This window comes from Apostichopus japonicus, chromosome 15, assembly GCF_037975245.1.
Source record: "Apostichopus japonicus isolate 1M-3 chromosome 15, ASM3797524v1, whole genome shotgun sequence".
Taxonomy (NCBI): Eukaryota; Metazoa; Echinodermata; class Holothuroidea; order Aspidochirotida; family Stichopodidae; genus Apostichopus; species Apostichopus japonicus.
The window spans coordinates 7,458,280-7,484,848 of record NC_092575.1 but is presented as its reverse complement, the minus strand read 5'-3'; the positions used below and the strand labels follow the sequence as shown (position 1 = coordinate 7,484,848).

Genomic DNA, 26,569 nt, shown 5'->3' with positions numbered 1-26,569 from the left:
CAATTGTGTTATCAAGAATGGAAAAAATATATCAGATAATACAAACTTGATATTAATATTATAGACCACAGAGTAGACTAAACTCTACAAATACCTTGCTGGTTACAAGTCCACTGTGGTTACTTTATGTACTGGTTATGTATATAACCACCAAGCATTCCTTTTTTTGTGTGTGCCCTATTTGGTAATGTTAAACAACTGTGTGTACTCAATTTGAAACTTTCATCGTCTTCTTGGATTTTTGACAGATTGTAAACAATAATGGTAACAACGCCAACATCAAGCAGCTGAGAACAATTTGGACGCTCGCATCAACACATTAAGCTGGGTAACAGAAACAAAATGAAGACATTGTATATTTAATGATATATGATTTCAGATGACTCGATAAAACTGTTTTCTTCCTTGTAGTGACTGGAAACGAGCAATATGATAAATATTCATTATGTCTCTCATGACTGGAACGAGCCCAAAACGGTGCATTTTTTTCGCCAGAATGCAAAGAAGAAGAAAAAAAATACATGCAGTGAGATATATAACATACAGAACAGAAGCATTCCTCTAAACAATATCAACCAATAGAGAGAGGGAAGGGAAACAGCCAATAGGTGCAAAAAGGAACCCATTGTTTATCATAAGATTTCATTTTTGACAGAGAACACACCTTTTTTTATGCACCAATCAAGTTGAGGTAGCAAATATGATACATTACAACATCAGACTTAGGGAGAATACAACCTTCAGTGAAGATATTTTCTCGGTCGAAAGTACCAAGACAATAAAGAATGGAAAAGAAAGGCAGGGGGGAGGGTGATCTCCTCTCACCCCCCTCTTCCCACCTTCATTTCCATTATAAGTATATGCTGGTATATTAAGTCATGCCTAGTATAAGTAAGTGCTGGATTCCAAATATATATATATATTGTTTTCTTCTTCTGTATTTTAAGTTGTTGTTTGTTTGATTTTGTTTATTTTCTGTAAATGAAAAACTTCCTGATCAGATTTGAGAGGTGGGTACAGTAACATGACCACAAAATATGAGATTGCTTTCATATCAAGGATAACAACGTACAGTGATATGTGACAAATAGCACAGACGAATTATTAACTGCAATATAGAGAAAATGACAAACCCATATATTTACAGTGTTGCTCTGTCTCGACAGCAAGGAGTAAGATTTTTTTTTTAAATAAACTAAAGAAAAAAAAGAAAAAAAACCTTAGTTTAATTAGACTGTAAAATTAGTTTCACTGTGCTGTTGGGTCAGGGAATGACTGTAGCAAAAAATAACATAATTTCAACTGCAAAAGAATCTGATGTAGCTTTGGAAACAGCAAAGTAGCTCTTCTACATTGTAATCAAGCTAATCATAGATGTACCTGTGGTTATTAAGTAGCAATTATTTTCAGTCCAGTAAGGACTAAATTGGTATATTATGCAAAGCATAGCTGTTTGTTGTTAAGTAACATATTTCAAGAAAGAAAAAAAAACGAGGCAAAATTTCTCTTATTTATATCACAAGAGCCCCATTAGTCAGTTAACTAACTTTCAGATGAGTTCAAAACTCAGAACTAACAAAACCGTGTTATAAATACAAAGGATGTAAACAAGCAATACATCAGACTTGGCTGCTGGATTGTTGAACTAAAGATATTTGAACTAAGATTATTGAAGATTATTGAACTAAAGATATTTTACAGGGTATTACTGATCTGATATTGCATTGAAAAGCGCTATGCAAAATGGTCAAACTTGCTAAATGAGTGTAATGGTGTTCACAGGCAGTATAGTATATTGTAAGAAACAAAATTCAAAGGCTTAAAAAAAAAAAAAAATTAATAACGTCACATTATTCCATCTTATAATTGTTAGATGTCAAATGTATGAATGTCCAACTTAGTTAGCACTAATACCAATCATAATAATCATAATAATAATCCTATTCCTTATGTGAGTAATTTTGACCACCAATCCAGCGATAACTTACTTTATGAAACTTGTGTGACTATTTTAGCAAGCCCTGTAAAACTGATGTTTTTTCCTCTAATTTTGGCATTTGATTTTGTTGTATGTATGCCTGCCTACTTGGGTTCATCCAATAAGAATATCCACAGCACAGGTTATGATATTTCTAAGGAAACATTGACAACTATCAACATATGAAGTTTGAACATCAAATTTGATGACAGGGATGTTTGAGAAAACGTCTTGCCTGTCCCATAAATTGAACAATTTTATTGTGAAGAAATTTGACAGTTATTATATACTCTAGCACTAATGGAGTTGAAGACCTGTTTGACCTTCGACCTCCATTGAATTTAAGACTTGACTTTGACATGAGCATACTAGTAAAACCGTATAATGCATTCATTATTAACCACCCCCCCCCACCCACTAAAAAAAACTGATGCCTATCTTATAGGTCTAAATTATCTTTAACTGTGTTGAAGGGTTCCCTATAATCAAATTATTTTTATGAGGTCATTCTTTTCGGCAGGAATTAGCTCTTTTTTGCAAAAGATTGAGCAATTTCACGTTATGTTTATGAACAAGAGAACGGACCCATGCAGGCATGTGTTGTAAACGATTGCCTATTGGTCTTCATTGTGCAATCAATAACCTCAACATGTAATGTACAGGACACTGGTGCACAGAAACACACACTAGCTGTCACAGGTATCAAGACAACTCGAGCCCTTTAAAATGTACAAACGACAAACAAGACTGAAATTCATTACTAGAACGAGACTAACATATGAATCCATTCTATGTGTTCGGCATCGCCGACACGATAAAAATACAACACAAATCTCGATTATCCTGCCATAAGAATCGTCAAGAAGCAAATGACATGAATGCACAGTATTGATACCATGGGAGGAGCTCTGTTTACAAAAGATCAGAGATGATTTTAGGCCATCGAGATGAGCATCAGTTTGCATGTGTATATTACGGAATGCATGATCACAGCTTCGAGACATCTTCCAACCTGCTGCATTTCACTGACACGTGTTACAGACAGATTCATATCATGATGTCACAAAAATAAACTTAACAAGAAGAACAGGGGGAAAAAAATAAAAAAATTGTCAAGGTTCACCCTGTTTATATAAAAAGTTTTAGAATTTTAATATTTACATATATTTTACACCGATATTGCTGTTTCAACAACTTGGAGAGCAAACCTGGTCACAACATAGGTTTGCATATTATATCACCAGGGCCCCTTTCCACAAAGAGTTACGCTTAATCTTAAGTGGGATCTTAAGATCAAGCGTAAGTTTGTCTTTAAGGAACAGGGCCCAGGGATGGAAGGTGTCACATAGTGTGCAGCAGTTAACTTTGTAAATATTGAACCGTACCCGTTTTGAATAGATGAGTAAACTTGGCCAAAGTTGTATGTCCACGTGAAAACTTTGTAACAGTCGATGGAAATTTTAATTTTTGTCGTCAATGAAGACATTCATCAAAGGAAGAGGGAAGTATTTTTCATATCGTGAAAGACAACATTTACAAATATCAACAGGCCGTATCGTTTATATTTACATCTTGGATGACTGTTGAAACAAACTCCGAGCTATGCTGCAGTGTCTCTCTCTGACAATCCGATTTGACCCGATCTCTCTTTGAATCCCAGAAACCTCTCCCTCAAATCATTTCCACCCCAGTATTCGTCCTCCGAACAGAATTTTTTCACTGTCTACGAGGTGAAACCCATCTCGCGTAAAACTGCGTTCGACTCACAGGATATACTTTGCAAAATGTTACGAAATACAAAAACGTTCTGTTATTTGTTTTTGACATGATTTTCATGTTTTTCACGTATCAAAGGAATTTGGCTGAGTTTTTCACAGACGTCGCTTAAAACAGCTCCGGTTGAGTTAAAATAAGAAAAAAATCTCTCATTTCATTTGCTTATAGGATAGATATCTTGCAAGCCATCCAATATTAAGTCTTTGAAGTAACAGCTGTGAATCTGGTATAGTCTTTCTAATGGCCATTCTACACAGGTGCTGTAGTTTAGGTGATGTGTTCTGGCTCATGGGCATGACAAAGAAACTGACCTGGCCATTCCGACATCTGGATGAAAATACAAGAGAGAGAGCGAGAGAGAGAGAAATAAAAAATAAATAAACAAAAACCAGCTGAAAATTCTATTTATTGGTACCTTTAACATTTACTCTCACAGGGTGACAGTTGGTAGACATGTTCAAGGATAGAATATTGTAGGTCCAGTTTTGCTAGCAGGTAAAGTTACAATCTGCAAGTCAACCTCAATTTTGGGCGCTTGTTATTCAGTTTTGGTGGGTTTTATTGTGTATTCCCAATTGTTCGTGGAGTACATTGTAAGAAAGAGAAGACGAAGAAAGAAAAAAATAAATAAATAAACAACTTAACATGGAAGCTACACAATTGCCGAACAGAATAGTTTATGCATTAACAATTTTAATTGTTGCCAAGATTCATTTTTAACAATAACCACTTGCACAATCTCATTTTTCATAACTGCTGGATATTTAGTTGTCATGCAAAAATTGACAGATTTACACCAGAGAAATGAGGGGGAGTCCAACAAAGTTGAGGGCTGTAAATATGATAATCCACCGTGAATTGGTACTTCTACCAGGGTTTTCAACTTACCCTACGGCTACGACCATTCCGTTTGGTGAGAAACAGCACGAGATGGGCTCTTCCACTAATGCAATTGCTATCGGGTCCGAATTATCGAGGAGAGACCAGATTCGAAGATACCTGTGAATGGAATATGGCGGAAAATGAGGTGTTGATAACGTAACATCAATATAATCTACCATAAAATTAATGCAAAATAGATGTAAAAACAAAAAAATTAAAGGAAAAGTTGATTTAATTTAATTTTTGAGGAACATAATCTGAGCATCCCGGTGGGTTTTGACCCCCCCCATCCTCCCCCCTAATCTCACTTTTGGATATAAACATTTGAAGTTGATAGGGATTTGCATCAGTTCTAAGTCAAGTTTTTTTTTTCCAGGGAATGAAAGCAATATCTTCAAGGATGAGCAAGTTAAGTAGAGAGGCGGCCCATGTATAAAGGGCATCTTTGTGCCTAAACAGCACACAGTATGCACAATAGTATGTGTAATAATTGTCATGGCTAGACTTTCCCCACATTGAATGAGAAAATCATTGCTACTCTCTACACACCCTTGACCCCTTGGTTCTTTCAGACCACCCCAGACCACATCAGACCCCCCCGGAGGGGGAGGGGGTGATTAAATTTCAGAGACTTATAATGCGTCTCATCTCACGTAACCCACATAAAATAAATGCAATAGTCAGTTTTGTAAAAATTTGATATCGTTCACGATGTATATATTACATGTGGGATCAAATACGGGAAAACGAAATCAACGTTTGAGGGTAACCATGGTGATCAGTTGTTCTATATACTGATAACCAAAATCTATTGAGAGCATGCATATAATTAAATCACATCAAATGCCGAGCGCGCTGCATCAGAGGAGGCAAGACCGTAATATCTCTGCAGTTAGCAACTAGATTTGTAGGTGACGTGTGTGTCCATGAAGCACACATTGCAGGTTATATTTATATATATGTGTGTATATACATTAATCATACAGCCATACAGTAAGCACGACATGCAGGCCTCACATGGCAATTACATCATGCTGATGGAATCCAATCGACTCCTACACAGGGAGAAAATAAACTATCACAGAGACAGCAGGTGATGAAGATGATGTTTAACGGGACAGTAAACCTGATTAACGCCTCATGTGAGAGAAATGCTTATGATGGACAACTCCATAGATCTTATTCAAATATGTTAATCCCGTTGGGAGGAAAATCAATTGTTTTTACCCAAATGAGAATATGGGAGGTAATCAAAATTTTGTCACACTTCCTGCCATATCCCCTTTATTCACTTTGGAGAGGAAGGAAGGGGGGGGGGGGGGAAGGGATTACTTAAAGGAATACATGTTCATGAAGGTATCAAGCTATAACATATTTAAATTCCAAAGATCTATAAAAAGGAATTCATATTTCAAACTACTGTGGGAGGAAAACTTTCTTAATCCAGACGATACGTCACAATATTTTCCAGTGGTCTATAATTTTTTTCGAAACACACAGGAGATGAAAGCTTGATTTGATTGCTTACGAGAACACCAAACTGCACCGAATCACTTGAACATCTTCTAAGAATGTCATATTTTGAGTTTGCAATCATATATGCAGTCAGCAGACAATGTAATAATATTAGGCTGTGACTACTAGGATGGTTGTCATTTATATGGCATCATCTTATACATATCTATGACATCTGTAACCTTCCAGACACTTTGGAGTTGGGGATGGGGGTAGAATGAGGAGGAAGAGGAGTGTCATTGGTCGGTCAGAGGGTGTAGTACAATTGCTTAAAAGGTTACCAGATCACACTAGATACACGAGTGCTGAAGTTGTGGGGAGTCAGGTAGGCGAGTATTAAAAGCAAACTAAATATACCATGTTCTATTAATGGGCTTTGCAAGGCTCCCTAAGATTTATATATCTTCTACTCGATATCATAGTCACAAGTTTGTCAGACATATTTTTTCTTCTCTCTCTCATCAAATACATTCTGAAGGCTTCATTCCCCGACAATACCATATTTACTTGTAATAATGTGTAACTTTCTCTTACACAGGCTCTTTAGTGGACAAGCAGTTTGCTAACAGTTGTTTTATTTTTACTTGTAATGATGATATGAGTTTTGTCAGACTTGTCCTTTAAATTGAACCTGCACTAACATTAGCTTCCAAATGTAAATAAACTGCCATGTCATTGTAAATAAGGCATACATGTATATTGATTCCATGACTGTGGGTTGGGGTAATGCGTGCTGTGCAGAAAGCTATCATCCACAGCTACTCCTTACACAATCAGCAGCAGCCTGAGACAAGCGTATTCAAATTGTACTGAGGAGAGGCAAAGTGTGTCCCTAATTTATGCTACAGACCTAAAATGAGTAGTACCATCTGTTGTAAATGATGTGTTGAAGTTAGATGACAATTGGGTACTGCAAAGATAGACCCAGACAAAAATATCCAGAAACAGATATAACTGCAGTTTAATCAAACAAAGACAATCCTCGCTAATCCTTGCTAATCAGGAAGTTATTGATTAGTCTATGGTAAGAGTCGGCCCCAAAAAAATTGTGTGGCATTGAAAGCATGCAGAGCGGAAATTGACACTGACTCAAAAAGAAATTAATTTCTTGATAATTTGTGATGAAAGTAGGGAATAATTTAGTATTCCCAATTTGTCTAGAAATTTGGAGTCTTTTTTGGGGGGATGGGGAGGGGTTATCATTATACTTAAAGCACTATGGTCTAGTGTGCACAAAACTGCTCTAATTTTGCACATGTTTCGTAATTTCCCAATTTTGTGCAGCATCTTGTTATCCAATATCAGACATATTATTCCCAGGGGAGGTGAAATGCATTGAAGAAGCATTCAGTTGCAATTGCAGTAATTTCCAGCATAATACTGCAGCAACTGACAGGAAGTTATAATGCTTTTATTTTTTTTTTTTGGAAGAGATTTTCTCTTCTCATTTCAAATGTGAAATAAGTTCTCTCACCATAAAGAAATGCCTAGACAGATTTAGACCAGTTTTGCTTTGTTATGTTTGTGAATGTTTCCAGAGATGATAATAGCATTGTAAATGCTTGATATTTTGTCACATGCCAGCAAACATCAACATTGTGCCTTTATCAAACTACAGTTTCCTACAGTAGCAGGTGTGTACCCAGCCGGTCCTACAGTAAGACCCAGGCAGGACACTGTTCAAGTCTCTGTCCCTTGCGGCTACTAATCCATTAATTGCACTGGATTTAGAAGAGATGAAACACTTTTGGACACTCTGCAGGCATTTAAGCAAACATTGCTTATCCTTGTTAAACAAAACTGGATGCACCTTTTAAATCGACACTTCTACGACCGCGGTACAGACCGCGGTTGAACTTACCCGTCTTCGCAGAGGGTTGCAAAGTGATGGCCGTTGGGAGAGATGGAGAGACCGCGAGTAAAACTATTGTTTGCACCGCCGGCAAAGACCGGATCCATTGGTGGATAGATGTGACTGAAAAAAGAAAAACCAGAGAAACCGAATGGCTAGCTATTCACGGAGATTTACTGATGGTATCGTCTCCGAACTAATAAATCTGCTAGAATTGCAGATCAGTTCTCGAAATGATACAGCACAAAAGCAGGTTTAGCAACAAAGAAGTTCCTTGTCAGATACCTGAGAAAGTCAACTGAAATTAAGCCACCAAGCATTGCCAGCTATCATTTAACTTTGAAAAACAAATGTTGTGAAACCTGTGACTATTGCTGGCCTTTCTGGTGCTAGTTGGAGGGGGAGGGGCTGGTGGGGGGATGGTGGGGGTGGGGGTAAACCTGTTCCCCTGTAAGCAGACACATCAAGAGTATTACCTACAACTGGTTGATATAAGTTTGCTTTAATTAACTTATCAGAGCTGGTTCACACTGTTGAAAACCAATTTTATGCCCTGAAAAGATCTCTCAGGATGCATAGGTTCCCAGTAAAATCCACCGCGCGATCTTAATGTCACATCGGATGCATCGACGTAGATATTTACACGGTCTGCCTGAGAGGAACAACGACTCGGAGAGACTTACTGGAATTCTAACAACTTTTGGCCGGTAGAGGGGTCCCAAGCTATGGCTCGAGCATCCCATGAGGAAGTGACCAGGATGCCACCATCTGGAGAGTACTGGCAATTCACGGCATCGTGGTAGTGGCCGACTAACTTGCGCACAATTTTGTAGTTGGACATGTTCCATATGAAGACCTTCACATAGAAAAAAAAAGAAAAACACCCAAAAATAAACAATTTTTTTTGGTGGGTACAGCGAAAGCAGTTAGCTTTACGATTACATGTGTTTTCCACAGTAGGGCCTTCAAACACAGCAACACACAGAAGAAATGTGTTTCAGAAATAATTGCTGTACCGCCGCAAAAAGAACAATTTGGAAACATCTTTCTCCACGATACGTTTGACTTACTTACTCACATTTGCATTGAAAATTTCAATATTCCAAGGGTACTGACTATTTGGGCCATATGCAGTAGGAGAATGCGGTTGTTGTGACAAGATTTATGTATAAGGAGGGTACATATGCCATTTCTATCGAGGTGTGTGTGGGGGGAGGGGGAGGGAGGATAGGGTTTTGATCACTGTAAGTGAGTATACTTACCGCTCCTCTAGCCCCAACACTGGCCATGTATGTTCCGTCAGGCGAGAAGGCACAGTCGTGGACCCAGCCCTTATGACCTTTGAGGGTGCACACCATGTTCCCGTCATCTTTAACGTCCCATACTTTCAGTGTGTTGTCTCTACATGCAGAGACCAACGTCAGGCTACCGTCGGGAGCGAACGCTAAACTTCTCACCACCAGTTTGTGATCTATCAGGGTAAATTTCTCTCCTATCAATGAAAAAAAAACACAGAGGTCAAAAATTAGTTGGCTAAAAGAGCCTTAAATAACTCTCATAAATACAAAACAATAAGTTTGCAAAATATTAGTTTTGTTATCTTGGAGAGGGAACCAAATTGGTTCGTCCCCTAATTCAGAACCATGGCCTAGACATGTTATACACACTCATGAACACTGTGAAATCTCTATACACTTAGTTCACAGCATCTTGCAGCCAAACGGAATTGTCAAGCTTCTTGTGAATCAACACACTCCTACTTCCACTTGTTACTTTCCTTCCCCTTGAAACGAGAACAATGTCTGCCAACTGTCTCAAGGTTATAGGGTCTTCCAGGGAGAGAAAAGCAAATCTCTATTTTACAAAGGGCAAAGGTACTGTAGATCAAAGTGAGCAGTTTTCCCCGACAAAGGTTATCTCTACTTCTTGCACAGCTCTCAGTGCTATACCAACAAAATTACCTCAGATTACAGAAAAGAATGATTGAATTTTGTTGTTGTACAGACAAGTCAAAAGGAGACTGTGCAAACATTTCTCAAAAACAAACTTCTCAGAGAACAGCCTTCTGAAACAGACATCTGTATATATAGAGACTATTATGACCATTTGTGTGGAATATGGAATCAATTTCATTTGGGGTTGTTAGCAATTAATTATAAAGCACTAATTTTGATAACAAATTTCAAGATTTATATAATAAAAATCCATAGCAACATAGATAATTTAGAAATACAAAGCAAGGAATTAGGGCAGTAACCACAGCAGTTTCAGCTTTGCTTAGAATCTGATGGTTTTAACATGTTTTATAGCAAAACTTGTATGGCGAAGAAGAAACAAGGGAAGTCTGAGAATGAGGGAATAAACGTTCGGCCATGAAAATGACGCAGGAAAGAAACTTGCACAGGTAGTAAACTTGTATGGCAACAAGATTAGGAGGTACTAAATGTTCCGCCAGTACAAAACTATCGTTTCTATGCTTTGAGTTTATGTGCACAGCAAACATAAACAGGCAACACAATAATATACCTGGGGTTATGAATGCAATGAAAGGTACGAACAATGCGCTATAGAGTCTATAGTCAGATGGCTTTCCTTTTAACAGCACAAAGAGAAAATAGTGACGTAGAACCTTGACGAACAGACTTAACAAATCTTAACTTATAAGTCTGGTTTTCAAATTGCAACTACTCGGGATTTCCCGTTGAGGCAATCCTTCCTGTCCTTCAACAGGCTCAGTTCTTTTGTAAACAAGCTGTAGCGTACAGGACTATTACATCAAGGGTTCCTACAAAACGTAAAATTCTTCCTTTTTACCCCCCTTTGCTTTAGTTCACCACAAAATTGCACCAGGTACTATAGGCAAAATTGGACACAAAACCCTTAAAGGTTTGTAAACTAAACAGCAAAACATCAAACTCGTGGCTTTTTCTTTTCTTTTATCAGAACAATTGAATGGAATGGCTAAGTAACTGCTCTTAAATTGCACTAATTATTCAGGAATTCCTGAGCTCTAGACCAAAAAAAACTTGATATGGTGTAGTGCATAAGGCTGATTGATTGCATACACAATTTGGACAACAAGACTCGGTATGATTGCTAAATAATGGCTGATTTAATCTAACAATCAAAATAATACAGTATCTATTGCTTCAAGGGAACCCAGTTTGTTGAAATCCAGTTGCAATATGACGAAAATAGACTTTTTAAAGGAAGGAAGGAAGGACAGCGTATTACATTCACTGCAAGCTGTGTAATTTGAAAGGCGCTCAGTGAGGCCAGCTACAAGAATGTACAGTGAAATGTGTGTGAATGAATGTACATCACTAGTCATTAGTCACCCTGTAATAACAGTATGAACACAGGAAGCTGAATAATTTCATCATCATACCTGTGCAGACTAGGAACTAAAACAAGGGCTGGAAATCTTCACTTTGGGGATGGGAATGCCAGGGGTCAGATTAACACTTAATGCTTGCAACTGATAGAGTTAAAACACTGATAGTGGCTTACAGGGGGCTGACAAGATAAATAAAAGAGTTTTAGATGTAATGTTGTTTGTTCTAGCTGTTTTGAAACCTAACCTGACAGAAACACATGTTTTATATAAAGAAGAGTAAATGTTTTGGCAAGAATTGAATTGTTTAACTGTAACTACTGATCACAAGTTGATACAACACATCTATTGTTATTTCACCAAGTGAGCTACTGTCCTGGGTTCTGAGATAGGGATGCTTCAACACACTTTGATGAAGAATCAATCTCTTCCATTTTGATATCTCTCAGACATTGGCCTGATACTGATCATCTAACCGATTGTCAGTAAACCACTATCAACACAAGAACAGCAAAAACAAGAATAGCCCCCCCCCCCAAAAAAAAGATAAATAAGTAAATGAAAACAGAAGAAGCTCCAAACACAGCTTAGAGAGAAGTTCTTACTTTTAAACACGTTGAAGAGGACGATGGAACCGGAGTGAAGACCCACGGCCAACATCAGGATGTTGTCGTCGTCGAGATGTTGGTAGTGACGGTAGCCGAGCTGGGTGTTGGTCAGTTTCTTGTGTGACACTGACGACCCGAATGCCAGTGACCACACATTACTATTGCAGACGTACTCGATGACTTTGTGTTCCGTCTCGCTTCTCTCCTCGTGAATAGATGGTCGGTGATTGTTCTTGTTGACAAATTCATTAAAGGCACGATAATCACTGTAAAGCCAACAAAAAAAAATTAAGATGATCAGTGAATCACTTTAAAGGCGTTAAAGACTCGCTCCCAACCGCGTGCCGCCCTCTGCAAAAGTTAACATTCCGTTGCTTGCAAGTGACGTTTTTTTTCTTGTCGCTACAAAGTGCAGACAGTAATGAAATGTGATACCTTGTTATCTTTTATCTAGACCTGAGATGTCCATGCTGCTATGTACACTGTGTTGTGGGTATTGACCATAGCTGCATGTATTGACTGTACATTAGTGTCTAATTACCTACAGTAGCAAGCTGTGTGTGTATTTTCTGGGATCGATGGTGGTGTCTAACACTTCTGTTACACCTCATTCGAAACTAGGTCAGATTATAGGCATCAGATGTTTCTATGTGCTCGATTCTTCACTCCCTTTAGGGAGAAATATTATCTACCACTTTAACATAACTGTGTGACATTTTACTAGAACTTTGTTTGGATGGTAGAATGTGGAAGAAGATTGACCCAAGGTGACCGGTCATGGTGAGAGGTCATAATTATAACAAATTTAATTTGGAATGACTGAATATCGTTCGTCCTTTCTCCACACCCTACAGTAGCCCCTTTCTCGGTTCCTCCACTCTCCATTAGTACACTTCCCGTCCATCCTCAGCACTCCCTTTTGTATCCCACCTTATCTCCCTTTTCTTCCCCCCCACCCCTCCCCCCAATTCACCACCTCCTTACTTATTGACCCACATTGTACACCCTTCTGTACAGTTAGTCTCCATAGCCCTTTCATCTCCTGAGCTGACTCATCGCCTCTTTTTCAGTCTATCGTTACTATTTTCATCGGTCCAATATATAGTTGTCTGTCCATCTGTCCAGCATTGTCCATAATGTTTCCTTAATGTTTCCTGAATGTGTCCTGAATGTGTCCTTAAATCTGTTTTTGTTTCAGTTTGACTTTAAAGGAAATCCTGCTTGGATTGAAATTTCAGGCCCTCAAACTTATAAGAACAAATTTAATTGTGATGCTGTTCTGTTGCGACATAACCAACAGGTATAACATTTCAAAGCAAAAAACTTGTGAGTACAGTATGCATATTGCAACACATTGTCTAACTTATCTCTATAGCTGAACTTAAACTTCCACAAAGCCAGAAAGAAACATTGATTGGAGCAAAGGACCTGAGGGAACTAAAATAAAGTCTAACTTTGCCTAGATCGAGCAATGTGTAGGTTAGACCAGTAGGGGTGTTCAAGACCCAGGGTCCTTAAGGGCCTGTATATCTGATAAGGGCAGGGTGGAGCAGATGGAAATCTTTCTGGGCCAGATTGAGCCAGGGTCTGCCCTATTTAAAGCAGCTCCACGACACTGTACTTACTATGTGTTGTCATCCCTGATCCAAGGTATGAGGCGAACAATGCCCCTTCCACTGGACCAGGCAAAGTAGCTATAATCTGGTGTGAAGGCTACCGACCATGTCTCCTTGCCAGATACGGTCCCAGTCCGAGTTGAAACAGGGTTCAACGTGCATATTTCATGTGCTTCGTCTGCGGAAGAGATGAGAAGGAAATAACTTTTGATCAAAATAAAACGGTGGAGGAACGTCCTACATACTGTACATTGCAGTCTCTCACACCGTGACTATTACTGTACAGAATTGAACAAATCTGGTCGTTTCTAAACATGAGCCACCATTCTGCCGTTCTGTGGATAGTCACTGTCGTATTAATCAAAGTCAGTGGTCTACTACCGAGTATAAATTTAGCAGATGTTCTTCTAGGTTGAAACTACCATCCTGCATCCATAAAATCGCTGCTCGGCAGCGTTTGACCAAATTTTTCCCATCCCCGGATGTTGGTTGGAAAGGTATAAATGTTAAAAAGTACAAAAATGATTCAAATCTCTACGTGTCCATGTTCGTAATTTCATACAGTGATATACGGTACAGTAGGACCTACCTGTACCTCAAGAACAGTATGTCATTGTCCATTCTACAATGTCATACCTTGCATTGAAATCTGGAGATCCTTTACTGTTGCTTGGATGAAAAGTTTCCAAGGATGAAATACAGTAATATCAAACTTTAGAAATATGCACAAACGAATTGTCCGGTCAAGGAAAGTACTGTAAAATATTATAGGCTATATACAGCAGATGTGAGGGTAGTAGTAAATAAAAACTTGGTTTTGTGCTGGTATCAATGATGAGAGAGCACACACTTACAGTATTGTACTAGTCTGGAAAGGATAGTTTGATCAGGGAGCTGCATTAGAGTAGCAGCTCCCTGGTTTGATATCATGACTTAGAGCTTAGGCGAGCGTGTAGAAAAGAAATCATTGAATTGGTCTGTGTTCATCCTTAACTAGTGTTTAATTAGAGGGTATGTGTAGTTGCAATTTTCTAAAATGTTTCAAATTTGTCTTTATACTGTACTGCAGGCTATAGGTAGAGTTGATAGAGTAGAGTCAATCTGTTCAACGGAGATGAGGCACAGTGAGAGAAGAGCTTTTGGAAGTAAATTTCGTAGCACTAACGACTTAACATGATGGTCACTAGTCTCTACCCACTTAAATATCTAAAGGGGGAAATAAACAGAGTCTACAGTACCTTGAACACATTGTTAAAATCTTACTGTAGGCTTTCTTAAAAGTCTACCTTGAAAAATAACATTGTCCACAACTTCACATCTTATTGTAGGCTTTCTTAAAAGAGTCTACCTTGATAACATTGTTCACATTTTACTGTAGGCTTTCTTCAAAAGTCTACCCTGAAAACATTATTGACATCTTACTGTAGGCTTTCATAAAAGTCTACCTTGAAAACTAACATTGTTCACATCTTATTGTAGGCTTTCTTAAAAAGTCTACCTTGAAAACATTGTTCACATCTCACTGTAGGCTTTCTTCAAAAGTCTACCTTGAAAACATTGTTCACATCTTACTGTAGGCTTTCAAAAAAGTCTACCTTGAAAACTAACATTGTTCACAACTTCACATCTTATTGTAGGCTTTCATAAAAGTCTACCTTGAAAACTAACATTGTTCACAACTTCACATCTTATTGTAGGCTTTCATAAAAGTCTACCTTGAAAACTAACATTGTTCACATCTTATTGTAGGCTTTCTTAAAAAGTCTACCTTGAAAACTAACATTGTTCACATCTAATTGTAGGCTTTCTTCAAAAGTCTACCTTGAAAACATTATTGACATCTCACTGTAGGCTTTCTTCAAAAGTCTATCTTGAAAACATTGTTGACATCTTACTGAAGGCTTTCATAAAAGTCTACCTTGAAAACTTACATTGTTCACAACTTCACATCTGATTGTAGGCTTTCTTCAAAAGTCTACCTTGAAAACATTGTCCACATCTAATTGTAGGCTTTCTTAAAAAGTCTATCTTAAAAACATTGTTCACATCTTACTGTAGGCTTTCTTAAAAGCAACTGGTTATCATTCCAAGAAATTGGGAAGTTGTATTGTACAGCTTCAATAAGGCATGTGAGCTGTATGTATTGGAATGTGGCATGGGAAGCTTCCACAATGAAGAAGCTGAGATTTTCCCCTCTAACAGTACATGAGATGATATCAACCAATTAGAATACTTGTCAACAGCTCACTGAACATAGCTGGGACTGTGAGATTGTAAGGAGTGGCAGTGTGCACTAGTACTACAAGGATGTATTAAAGAAGGAATGTAACCTTGGTATACTGTACATGAATGTACTGTACAGTGCTTGTAGGGAGTTGTTTGCATATTAATGGACAAGGAAATACATAATTGGCCACATAAATAGATCTACAGTATATATATCATTCAATTTGAATGAACATGATGTATTTTGGTGAGGATCTTGATTCCTACTTTTCTAAATCATAAATACATTGCTTACTCAGAAATTGAAAATATTGAAAACTGTAGTACTGCCTGGATAAATTTACTACACGTTAGCCACATGTATGAGATTGCACACATAGGCAAAATACTTTTGAGCTGTTGTTTTGAGTTTGGTTTTTTTTTCTCATTTGTGACGATAAACCTGCCAGCATTACAACAACATGCACCTTTTACTCACCATGTATGTTTGTTTTTAAAACGCAAAACATGCAGTAATTTTAGCAAATAACAAATTGAAATGATTGATGCATCATTACCCCTCCATTGCACTGCTAGACTTTGAATTTAAATACCATTGTGAGTATTTTCACACATGGGCTCTTCGGGTGGAGAACAATGGTCAGTTGAACTACTACGTTGGAAAAAAGCCCTGAATAGGGAACTTAATTAAAAGAACCCAAGTACAACGGAAGCCTATGACGAACAGATCCAGGCAAACGTAACTCACATCTCATTATATAGTATCTCAGTGTATACATTATTGACTGCAGTATATGGCTGAAGCCTATGACATCATGTCCAGGATTAGAAACATTACTCACATCTCATTATATAGCATCTCAGTGTATACATTATTGACTGCAATATATGGCTGAAGCCTATGACATCATGTCCAGGATTAGAAACATTACTCACATCTCATTATATAGTATCTCAGTGTATACATTATTGACTGCAATATATGGCTGAAGCCTATGACATCATGTCCAGGATTAGAAACATTACTCACATCTCATTATATAGTATCTCAGTGTATACATTATTGACTGCAATATATGGCTGAAGCCTACAGTATGACATCATGTCCAGGAATAGAACCATAATACTCACATCTCATTCATATAGTATCTCAGTGCATACAGTATTGATTGAATTGTGAGCGTAACTGCCAAGGCTGGTAGCTCAGACTGTAATTTCACTGAACTTAGCAGGAGGATAATACATGGAAGCTCTAGTTGAACATGTTTTTACTGTAACTCAATGTTATTAGGGACATCTCTATAAATAGAGGCATATCCCTGGATCTAATCAATTTTATTACAGAAATTGGCACAGTGCCATAAAAGCACAATTCACGCCCCAGTTCCATTGTTTGATTTCAACCATACTGTATATATAGTGGTAGGGAAGGGGTTTCAAGAGAAAACTGTTTCTTGACATATATTTAGTATTTAAGTAAATCATGCATAGAAAACTGAGGGGGAACATTATGGATGAATTTTAAAGAGTAAATATATTTGATTGAACAAGATTTGAACCAATGAAACTAGGATAAGAGGTACAGACCTGGATAAAGCTCAGTCAATAATATATTGCTCAGTGCAATTAACTCTGCTTTATTTTTGATGGCACAATGAACAGTACTAATAAAGGTACAAAACAAAGTAGGTTTTTTTTTTGTGTGTTGATTATACACAGAATATGTAGGGGAATACTTTATCTGTGAATCACACAGCAAAATGCCATGCAAAAATATGCAACCTGCTATACAAGTGCAAAATATGAACACAGTATTTGCACTTTTTTTTGTATAGTTTGTATGAGACACAGTTCCATGCCTTCAAATCTGCTTACAGTACACAGAGAATTTGAATACTAAACTATTCCATAGACATGTTCAGTAATATTGTACTACTAAGTACTAATTCTTATTATTGCATATCATTTATCATATATATATTACTAAGTATATTAATTTAATAATCATCATGTTATAAAATATAAATTAATATTGATGGTACAAATAAATAAAATAACTTACTCCTACATACTGTACTTACTGTACAGTAGCACTTCCACAGTACAGTACAGTAGTTAGATCATTGGATATTAATTGAATCATGGAGGTAACACAGACCTCCGTGATTGAATCAGCCACGAGGCAGGTACAGTACTGTATTAACAACTATAATATATACATACTGTCTGGCAATGCGGTGAGCTCTGAAGGCAGTTCACAAATTAAGTGTACAGAACTTTCTCTTGTATACATCTTTTAGCCTATCTGATAGCATATACAGTATATGCCTATTAAAAGCCCCCATTGATTTACACACTAAATCACAAAAGTAATGTGGCCTCTTAAGTCTCTAGGGTAGAAGTTCTCCAGTTTGCTAAATGCCACACCATCACTTGATAGCTGACAAGTTGGCCGCCATTCATGGCACCATCAATTTTCCGTATTATGACAGTGCAGATTTTTTGTTATGAGAGCCTGAACTTTTTGTCACTTGTAAGCAAACCTCTTTACTCAGTAGAACTTAAATAATTTTTGTATTGCAGCTCTTGGGAGGCCTAAATTTGCCTCAAAAGATCAGATCCTATTTTGCTAACATATTAAAAAAGATGTTCTCCTACTGCTTTTTGGCAGTTTTCCAAAAGGAGAACATTCAGGGTCAGACTGACTGATATAGACTCTATTAGGAGTATGCCACCATCTGTTTCCTAGAAGCTTAGCAGCCTATGCAGGTCAATATAACAAATGGTTTTCCTGAATATTAAGTGATAGCCTACATGTATCTATGCAGTATGGCCAAGCCAACACTGATTGCAATATTACATTCAAGAATAGCACAGCAAATATTGTCATGTTCTCCTGTCGTTTACACCTGTCATTGTCATGTACACAGTAAACATGTGTATTCCTGTCTGTAAATGTTTTGGCTGAAATCCAAGAGACCAGTAAATTGATGTTCTGTCTAATGGCATGTACTGTATATAGCAGCTGCTTTACATCCTGTTACAACATGGTTTTAATACAGCCCCCCTCCCCAGGGGAGAGGGGTTGTGGAAGAGAGGAAGGGATGAGAGATGGAGAGGCAGGATAATATTACGAAACAAAGTGATATACTGTAGTAGTAACCTTGACTAACAGTAAATGTTTGTTTAATACTCACAGTTCAGACTACAGTATTATAGCACACACACACACATACACACACATAAAAAGACATCCACCAGCAACTGCTAGATCATTGTAAAATTTCCTTTCTGTACCGGTGGTTACTCACAAGTTGGCATATCGCCACACTGTATTTAAAAAAACATACTGACACTTTTTGTCAATTGGCTACAGGCTAGTACAGGCTAAATCCATTCAATCAACACAGGCTGCCTAGAATGTTATGCAACATAATGAATTATGCAGTATTTATTAAATATAAAGAGTAGGAGGTTGGGCTTATAAACCAGGAGGTCACTAGATCAAATCCTGTTCTACTGTTTTAGCCATAAATTGTTTGGCTCTTGTGTAGTAATTTGAGTAAAAATAGAAATATCAAAAGAACAACAAACAACAGATTAATCAGTGTACATTCTCTTTGCTCAGATTGCAGTTGAGAAGGAAAAGTCTAATATTGTGTCAATAACAAAGTCACCAGTCTAAACTATACATAGCAACAGTTGCAAGACTTTGTAAGTTGAACTTACTGAATGACATAAGTTGGTAAGCCTGTCAATATACATCTACAGTAGTTAAACATTCTGTCCCACAGAGCTCACTGTCAACGCTGAAATGTGTACTCACACCATGGCCTCATGAAAGCATGTATACTACTGTATACTATATGAATTGAAGTCAGTACCATATAGATATAATACCCACGTATATTGAAGGTATATTTACACAGTTTGTATATGTAAATGTACTTTGCACTCAGCTTTGTTGTTTTCATACCGGCTGTCTGATTCATATCTTTGACATATGTGGTTACCATATGTTTATCAACTCTGTCACTCAGTGACAGATCAATGATCATATATATTACACCTATATATTCATGATCAGGATTTAACTAGGGCAAAACAAATAACTTCACATACTCTTCTTATTTGTAAAACACACCCCACCTCATCCCCCCTCATAAAAAAGAAAAGAAAAAAAAAAGAACTTACTGGTTTTGGATATTTAGCAACATTTGACAATATTGACCAATCTCAGTGTCTCCTATAAATACGCACTCCGATCTACCTCAGCCTAATAATTGGTAACATTCTTGCACTGCCCCACACCCCTCTAAACCCTTCCCCCTGAAAAAAAACCCCTCTCTAAGGTCACTGCTCTCTCCCGTCCAAATTTACCATTCAGAAGCCAGATACACATATATCTTGTGATTGAAAAGGATTTTAATCCTTAAAATCTTATCTGGGACTGCATTCTCTGTAGATATTTTTGAAACCAGAAGGAAGGTTACTTGGTCTAAAGTTACATCTACTACTAGTTACTGTACCACAGTATCCTTGAATTTACAGTCCCTCTGATACATGTATTAAGATCCTTAAAGTAACATAAGCCTTCACTTGCTAGATTAATGTTCTTAGTTCTACTGATATAACCCTAACCTTCTTTTCCAATCAGGTTTAATTGTTCAATTCTCTTTTCGAAGAGAGAAGAAACTTGACTACAAGACTTTGTTAGTGACTCGTGACATATTTACGGACAGGCAGCAATTACGTGAATGATGTACCGTAGAAGCAACTGAGTGAAATTTGTCCAAGACTTACTTCAGAAACAGATGACCATCTGGAGAGATAATAGTTTCCTTGCCTTAACTACTGTACATAATTAATTCACTTATATTATGGATAGCTGTGTGTAATACAGTTAACATATTATATATTATCATAATCACCTGCTCATATCATAACTTGCTGATTCTTTTACGGTAGCTTGGTCCACTGGGCACCCAGGAATGTGGACACAGCTTGTCCCTCCATGGATCAAACCCAAACGGTCAAGGAACGTTCAGTTGTTCCATGGTTGTACTGATTGCGTGTATACTGTACCTGTATAGAGTTTCATTCGTTCTGCAGAGTGAGAGGCCATCTGTGCAGTAGATTGCACAGCGTGTGTCTATCACAAGTCATCAATTCCACTCTCTGTACAGTTGAGTAGTAGTTGTAGTAAATAGTTTGCTGTATTTGAGCATGCTTCACACAATGCGCTCATATGGACACTGTGGAACCATGATGGAAGAAAAACAACTATCCATGTACTGTAAAGTACATGGACATACAGGAGTGTATTTGGCAGGCATACAAGTACAGTAGGAATAGAATAAGGATGTAAAAGTTCCCAACTCAATTAAATTCTTCCATGTAGCAGGTTATGGGGACATAAAAAGTAATATATCCACCCCTCATTGCAAGTCTTACAGTCTTACAGTACTTACTGTTCATAGAGGATGTTGTGAAAGAACCCAATTCAATCAGCAATTAGCTAAATATTGTTACTGCTGCAGAGCTACAGAAATCACTTTAGTATCATTCCGTTCCATCTCTTTTTCCTTTCATGTTACTGCTTCACAGCTCTATGACGGAACTTTTTTTAAGGAATCCAACCTGGGTGAATAATTTTGTGTACTAGCAGCATGGAAGTGTCTAAATGTTGCGTCTAAAATACTACAAAAAAACTGCTATATAAATGTACATCTTTGCATAGTTTGACAAAATTGAAGTAGCGTTTTCCTACAGGGATCTCAATTCAAGTATCTCTAGTAACGATAGTTAAGTGAAGAATATATTCTTGTATACATACATGACTATTAAACTTAGTGCCGTAAACGCTGTTCAGCAGTTATTCTAATTCGCCATTTCCATTTTCTAAATTTTTTTCTCCAGAGAGCAAGTAAGATGCCTCATGGTTTCACATGAAGAGTGAACAGGGCAGTTTGGCAATGAAATCTATGCCATCAATCGGCTTATTGTGTTAGTTAGCCCTCAGCTCATGACTCCACATACACATATATATCCTGTTATTAGATTCATATATAGAACTTGTAACATCTAGCAACCACCCAGTGAAGTGATCAACACAGTTCAGTACAAATTACAAATCAAATAAATTTTGCACAAGTAGCAGAATTAATACTGCACCCACTGTCATGATTTTGAAAAGACATCGGTGGTGGTGCTTATGATTGATCAATTCCTATTCAAAGTACTTAACACTTTGAGCATAGTGCAAAAAAAAGAAGATCAATGATGTTGCAGGCTCTATTTTGCAAGAACCACAAAGGTGTCAAAACAAGGCCTTGGCCAGTGTCCTGTTCATTCAACAACCAGGTCATACGAGGGGCAGGGGTGGGGAACCAACTTATTGACATTTTTTTTTTTTTAAATCAGTGTGGCTTGTCTTGCCCTAGGATATATAACCAATTAACTGTTTGTAGGGGAGACAACAACAATAGGAAACAATAAAATGGATATTTTTAATATCATACTGAATGGTCCCACTCAATACTGCCATGGTATAAATGGTGTAAATATATCTTATTTCTGAAATGCATGGTTGAATCACACTGTTCATCCAGTCAGTGTTGGGTTATTTCACATATGACCTAAATTTGTGTACAGATCTACATATGTAGCTGCACTGACAGACACTGTAATTGATGTGCTCGTAAGTCAAATTGTAACCACCTTTTTCGATCACAATTTGAATCTACAAAGCCTTAATAGGAACGCCCAATCTTGCCACATCGACACAAAGAAAACATCAATTCCGTATTTTGAAACACTTTTTGCAGATTATTTTACCCATTCAAGCAGAATATGAGCATTTTGATTGCCAACCTATACAAGAATATTCCTGTCTAATTTTGGTAGAATCTGGTCTAATCATCAATGAAATCACCTTTAGCTGAAGGATATATCCAACTGAACCCACAGTGCAAATTTAGCGAGATTGCCATATTAAAAGAACATAAATGTTCTTCGCAAAGTTACTCTCTACCATCACAATAACTACAAGTGACATTACACAGTCTTTAAATGTAATATTTAGCAACAGGAAACTTACTATAGAGGGAGGAAATGTTCGAGCTGTACAAACCACCGAGGACGGGTTGAACAACATTCCGAAAAGCTATGTGCTTTTTGGTTCATCAATAAGACTACCTAAATACAGTTTGAATTTATTAAACAATTTGAACTCGAGATGCATGGGTTACAATATCTTCAGATTGTGATCATTGCTGTCCTTAAAGTTTTGTCCTATGGCACCTACCAGAATCAATACAATCAAACAACTAAATACTGTACCTAAATATAAGCCATGCATGATATAGATTAGTTTCTGAAGAGGAATTATGATTTAGTACAAGTGGCAGTGATAAAATAATTTGGTACTAATTTAGGATCCGTACCATTCGACCCTAACTTCCTAACCCTATTCCCTACCTCATAACCCTACTCCCTAACCCTACTCCCTAACCCTACTTCCAAACCCCTACTCCCTAACCGCTAACCTTATTCTGCCGATTCGAAGTAAGCTTTCCCATTCATATGGTACAGATTCTAATAGTTAGGCCAATAATTTTAGTTAAACGGCGCCACTTTATTTGGCTGTTTGGCTCAATATGTCGTGAAAAAGGTAAAATGTAGCTGCCGTATGGAATAATTTGGTCTCCCTAAGTTTCAACTTTATACGCGGACCCCATTTTTATACTTTACTTATTCCATGGCTACACGGCCTCCTTGTGCCTTTTACGTCGACCGTGACCACCATGTACTTCTTTACATGATCCCTTATTACAAACACCTGTGCCTCCAGTAAATTATAAGCAGCTTAACTTCCCTGACATGTACTCAGTCTAACTCTCCTTCTCAACTTTCTTTGATACTCTCCCATGTTATTTTTATCATCCTGGATTTGGTATCCTAAAATTGAACAAAAATGTTGTGTACATGTATGTAAACCAGAAATTTGGTACTAATTTAGAATCCGTACCATTCGACCCGACTTCCTAACCCCTATTCCCTACTCCTAACCCTAATTCCTAACCCATAACCCTACTTCCTAAACCCCTAACCTTATTCTGCCGATTCGAAGTAAGCTTTCCCATTCATATGGTACGGATTCTAAAGTTAGGCCAGAAATTTATCAGCAGAAAGTAATCGGTACCGTGTGCTGAGATTATCTGAAACCACCATAAGCCAAGCCAAAAGTTAATAGCCTACAGTACACAGTATCCTGCTGATATGAAAGGGTCAGACCTTAAAATCCACTTATCAATGTACTCCACTTACCTATGTCATCCGGTCCAACGAATTGAAAATTTTCAGTCATTCCTTTACTGTAGAGAACTGCAATCAGAAATGGTTCGTTCACTTGATGCAGAGTTCTCGAAGCCTAACGGATACTCGCTTCAGGCCTACACTGTAATTTTAGTGAAGCAACGCTAACTGCACACAAAATGTTTTCAGCCAATTTTTCCTGTAGTTTAACCATACAAGTTTATAAAGACAATAGTTAATTGTAAATTTACAGAAAGAGGAGGCCAACTTAGGCCCTATGACAGTATGACTATGACCTAGTAGTAGTACTGAGTAGGCCTAGTACTTGTAGTATTCTTGTATGAGTTTCACCAATACTAGTCTTTGGTTAGGCTACGGCCCACGGAATAAAGTTATTTTCATTTTAACTTTAATTCTCTGCAATTTCTAACTGTTTGTTTTCTCCGCCTTATGGCGTCTGGCCCACACCTCAACCACAAGACAAATTCAACTGAATAGGTTTAACTTCAAAAGCTTAATGAATATTCGTCAGCAGGTTATATCAATTGGACATAACAGCTAGCCTATGATATCGTTCACAGGCGACAGTGGACCTACATGTCTTTGATCGTCTTCAATTCAGTTGAAGGATCCATTCTCAGAGTATGCTAAAACTTGGTTAAATTTGAGTCCAAAATCGGTGAGAAACCAAAATCTAAGCTTTCAATAATGACATTAACAAGTCTTATTGAGGCTATAGCATTAAATATTAATCGCTAACTGTCAAATGCTTCGGAACGTCGATCCAAACAGTAATCTTCCACAGTTCCAATTTCCAGTTTAATGATCATGAAATTCTCTATGCAGGCAGTACAGACAGCACAGTACAAGTCATCGTGGTCATAGAGTATTATAGTGCGTTGTTAATGTTATTGTTCGCCAGAATCTGTACATTTACATGCACACGCGTAAACGTCACGGGTGTAATTATACATACGTGCAAAACCAAGACATATCGTATAGTATCGTGCAAACACACACATATATAGGCGTGGCTAAATACGTAAATGTGATTGGCTGTTGGGTTGTAAGCCGTAGGGACGAACCATAGAAATTGAACAAGGAAGAACGCTGACACAGTGCATCGCCGTGTGTTTAAGCATTGAAAAATGTGATGGCACTTTGCGTTGTATGGCAAAAAGCCAGATCATTTGTACGTCGTCATAAATACATTATGCATTCGACTTTGAATTTAAATTTACCCACTTTTTCGAAAGAGTAAGTGTACTTTACAGAGCAATGTTACGATGACCAGAGTGGTAAGCACGATACTCTAACCAACTTTGAAAACTTTTTATTCGCCTCTAATTACTCGTGTAAGAGGAGTGTTTTGTGCAACTTTTTATGTCTGGAAAGTGTCATTTCCGGTATCTGAGAGGCACATGGGACACATATTTCTTGATTGTATTATTTTAGTGCTCCACTCAAATAGTGTCATAGTTGTCCCTGGAAAATGGCGTGAAAAGGCTATTCTCCCTCCTGGCCCCATCCCCTTCCCATGCACACCTACTTTTATGTAATACTTCCATATAAGTCCGTGCATGTGCAGTTTTCAGTTGAATGTCAATGTTGCAAAGTGGGTAGTAGATTTTTTTCCTAGTATTGAAATGTTACTGATAAGCTCAGGACATCATAACTCCGTCATCCCATGTTAGTCTGGTATGTGGATCTCATCGTTAGGGAAAGAGTTTTAAGTAAAATGGGGTGGTGAAAAATTTTCACATTAGGCTTTTGTCATATCGCATCCGAAAAGACAGCCGCGGTCGGTCTAGGCTAACTATATGTAGGGTCCAGTGAACAACAATACAACAGCTGAGCAGACGACACTAGTAAAGTAATTAGATTCCTATGTTATTGCATATAATATCGCTTCCTAAGAATTACCTGTGAAACTGCAGTCCACTGCCATATTTTAAAAGATTTTGGCACCCAAATGCGGCTCACGATATCACCATTTGGAATTATTTTTATCAACTTTATCACTTTAGTTACGTCAAAGACATAGTGTTTGTAATAGGAGCCGGTACTTTCTTGCCGTACAAGCAAAGCGCCACCAGTTGGATGGGTGGCTTCAGTATATGTCACAAGACGTCATTTTCCGTACTTCAATTTCTATGGGACGAACAGAGACCACCCATAGTCGCATATAGAAGATTGAGATTTTTCGGTCATGTAGCAAGACTCCAGGAGGACGCTCAAGCACTGAGACATGCTGCTAAACCAGTAGGAAGGCCCGTGACTACCTTACTTGGAAAAATAAAGTCGCAATTTAAGGACATTAATATTAACAGTTTCGAGGAAGCAATAAACCTTGCGCAAGATCGTGATACGTGGCGGACGTTAATCACTGAGCATGTCGATATAGACGAGACTCAACTTACTACTAACATAGACCACTAGAATGTAACTGCGCTGTGTTGGTCTGAC

General features: G+C 37.7%; 1 protein-coding gene across 1 annotated transcript; it reads right to left on the bottom strand.

Moving 5' to 3' along the window:
- Window positions 1-173: 173 nt before the first annotated feature.
- On the bottom strand, window positions 174-24,971 carry LOC139980614 (WD repeat and SOCS box-containing protein 1-like). The gene is made up of 8 exons (XM_071992377.1): window positions 24,116-24,971; window positions 13,571-13,739; window positions 11,943-12,211; window positions 9,266-9,495; window positions 8,687-8,859; window positions 8,013-8,126; window positions 4,643-4,753; window positions 174-4,081 (listed from the first exon to the last, which is right to left on the bottom strand). The coding sequence occupies exons 1-8, from the start codon at window positions 24,153-24,155 to the stop codon at window positions 3,904-3,906; spliced, it is 1,284 nt and encodes a 427-aa protein (XP_071848478.1). The 5' UTR covers window positions 24,156-24,971; the 3' UTR covers window positions 174-3,903.
- Between the last annotated feature and the right edge of the window lie 1,598 nt (window positions 24,972-26,569).

Bases quoted from the DNA above. Each gene is read 5' to 3' on its own strand.
- LOC139980614 (XM_071992377.1), bottom strand. From the start codon at position 24,155: ATGACTGAAAATTTTCAATTCGTTGGACCGGATGACATAG. The intron at 8,860-9,265 runs GTAAGTATACTC...TTCTATGTGAAG, and splicing joins GTGTTGGGGCTAGAGGAGCG to GTCTTCATATGGAACATGTC. The intron at 4,754-8,012 runs GTAAGTTCAACC...TTCCATTCACAG, and splicing joins GCAACCCTCTGCGAAGACGG to GTATCTTCGAATCTGGTCTC.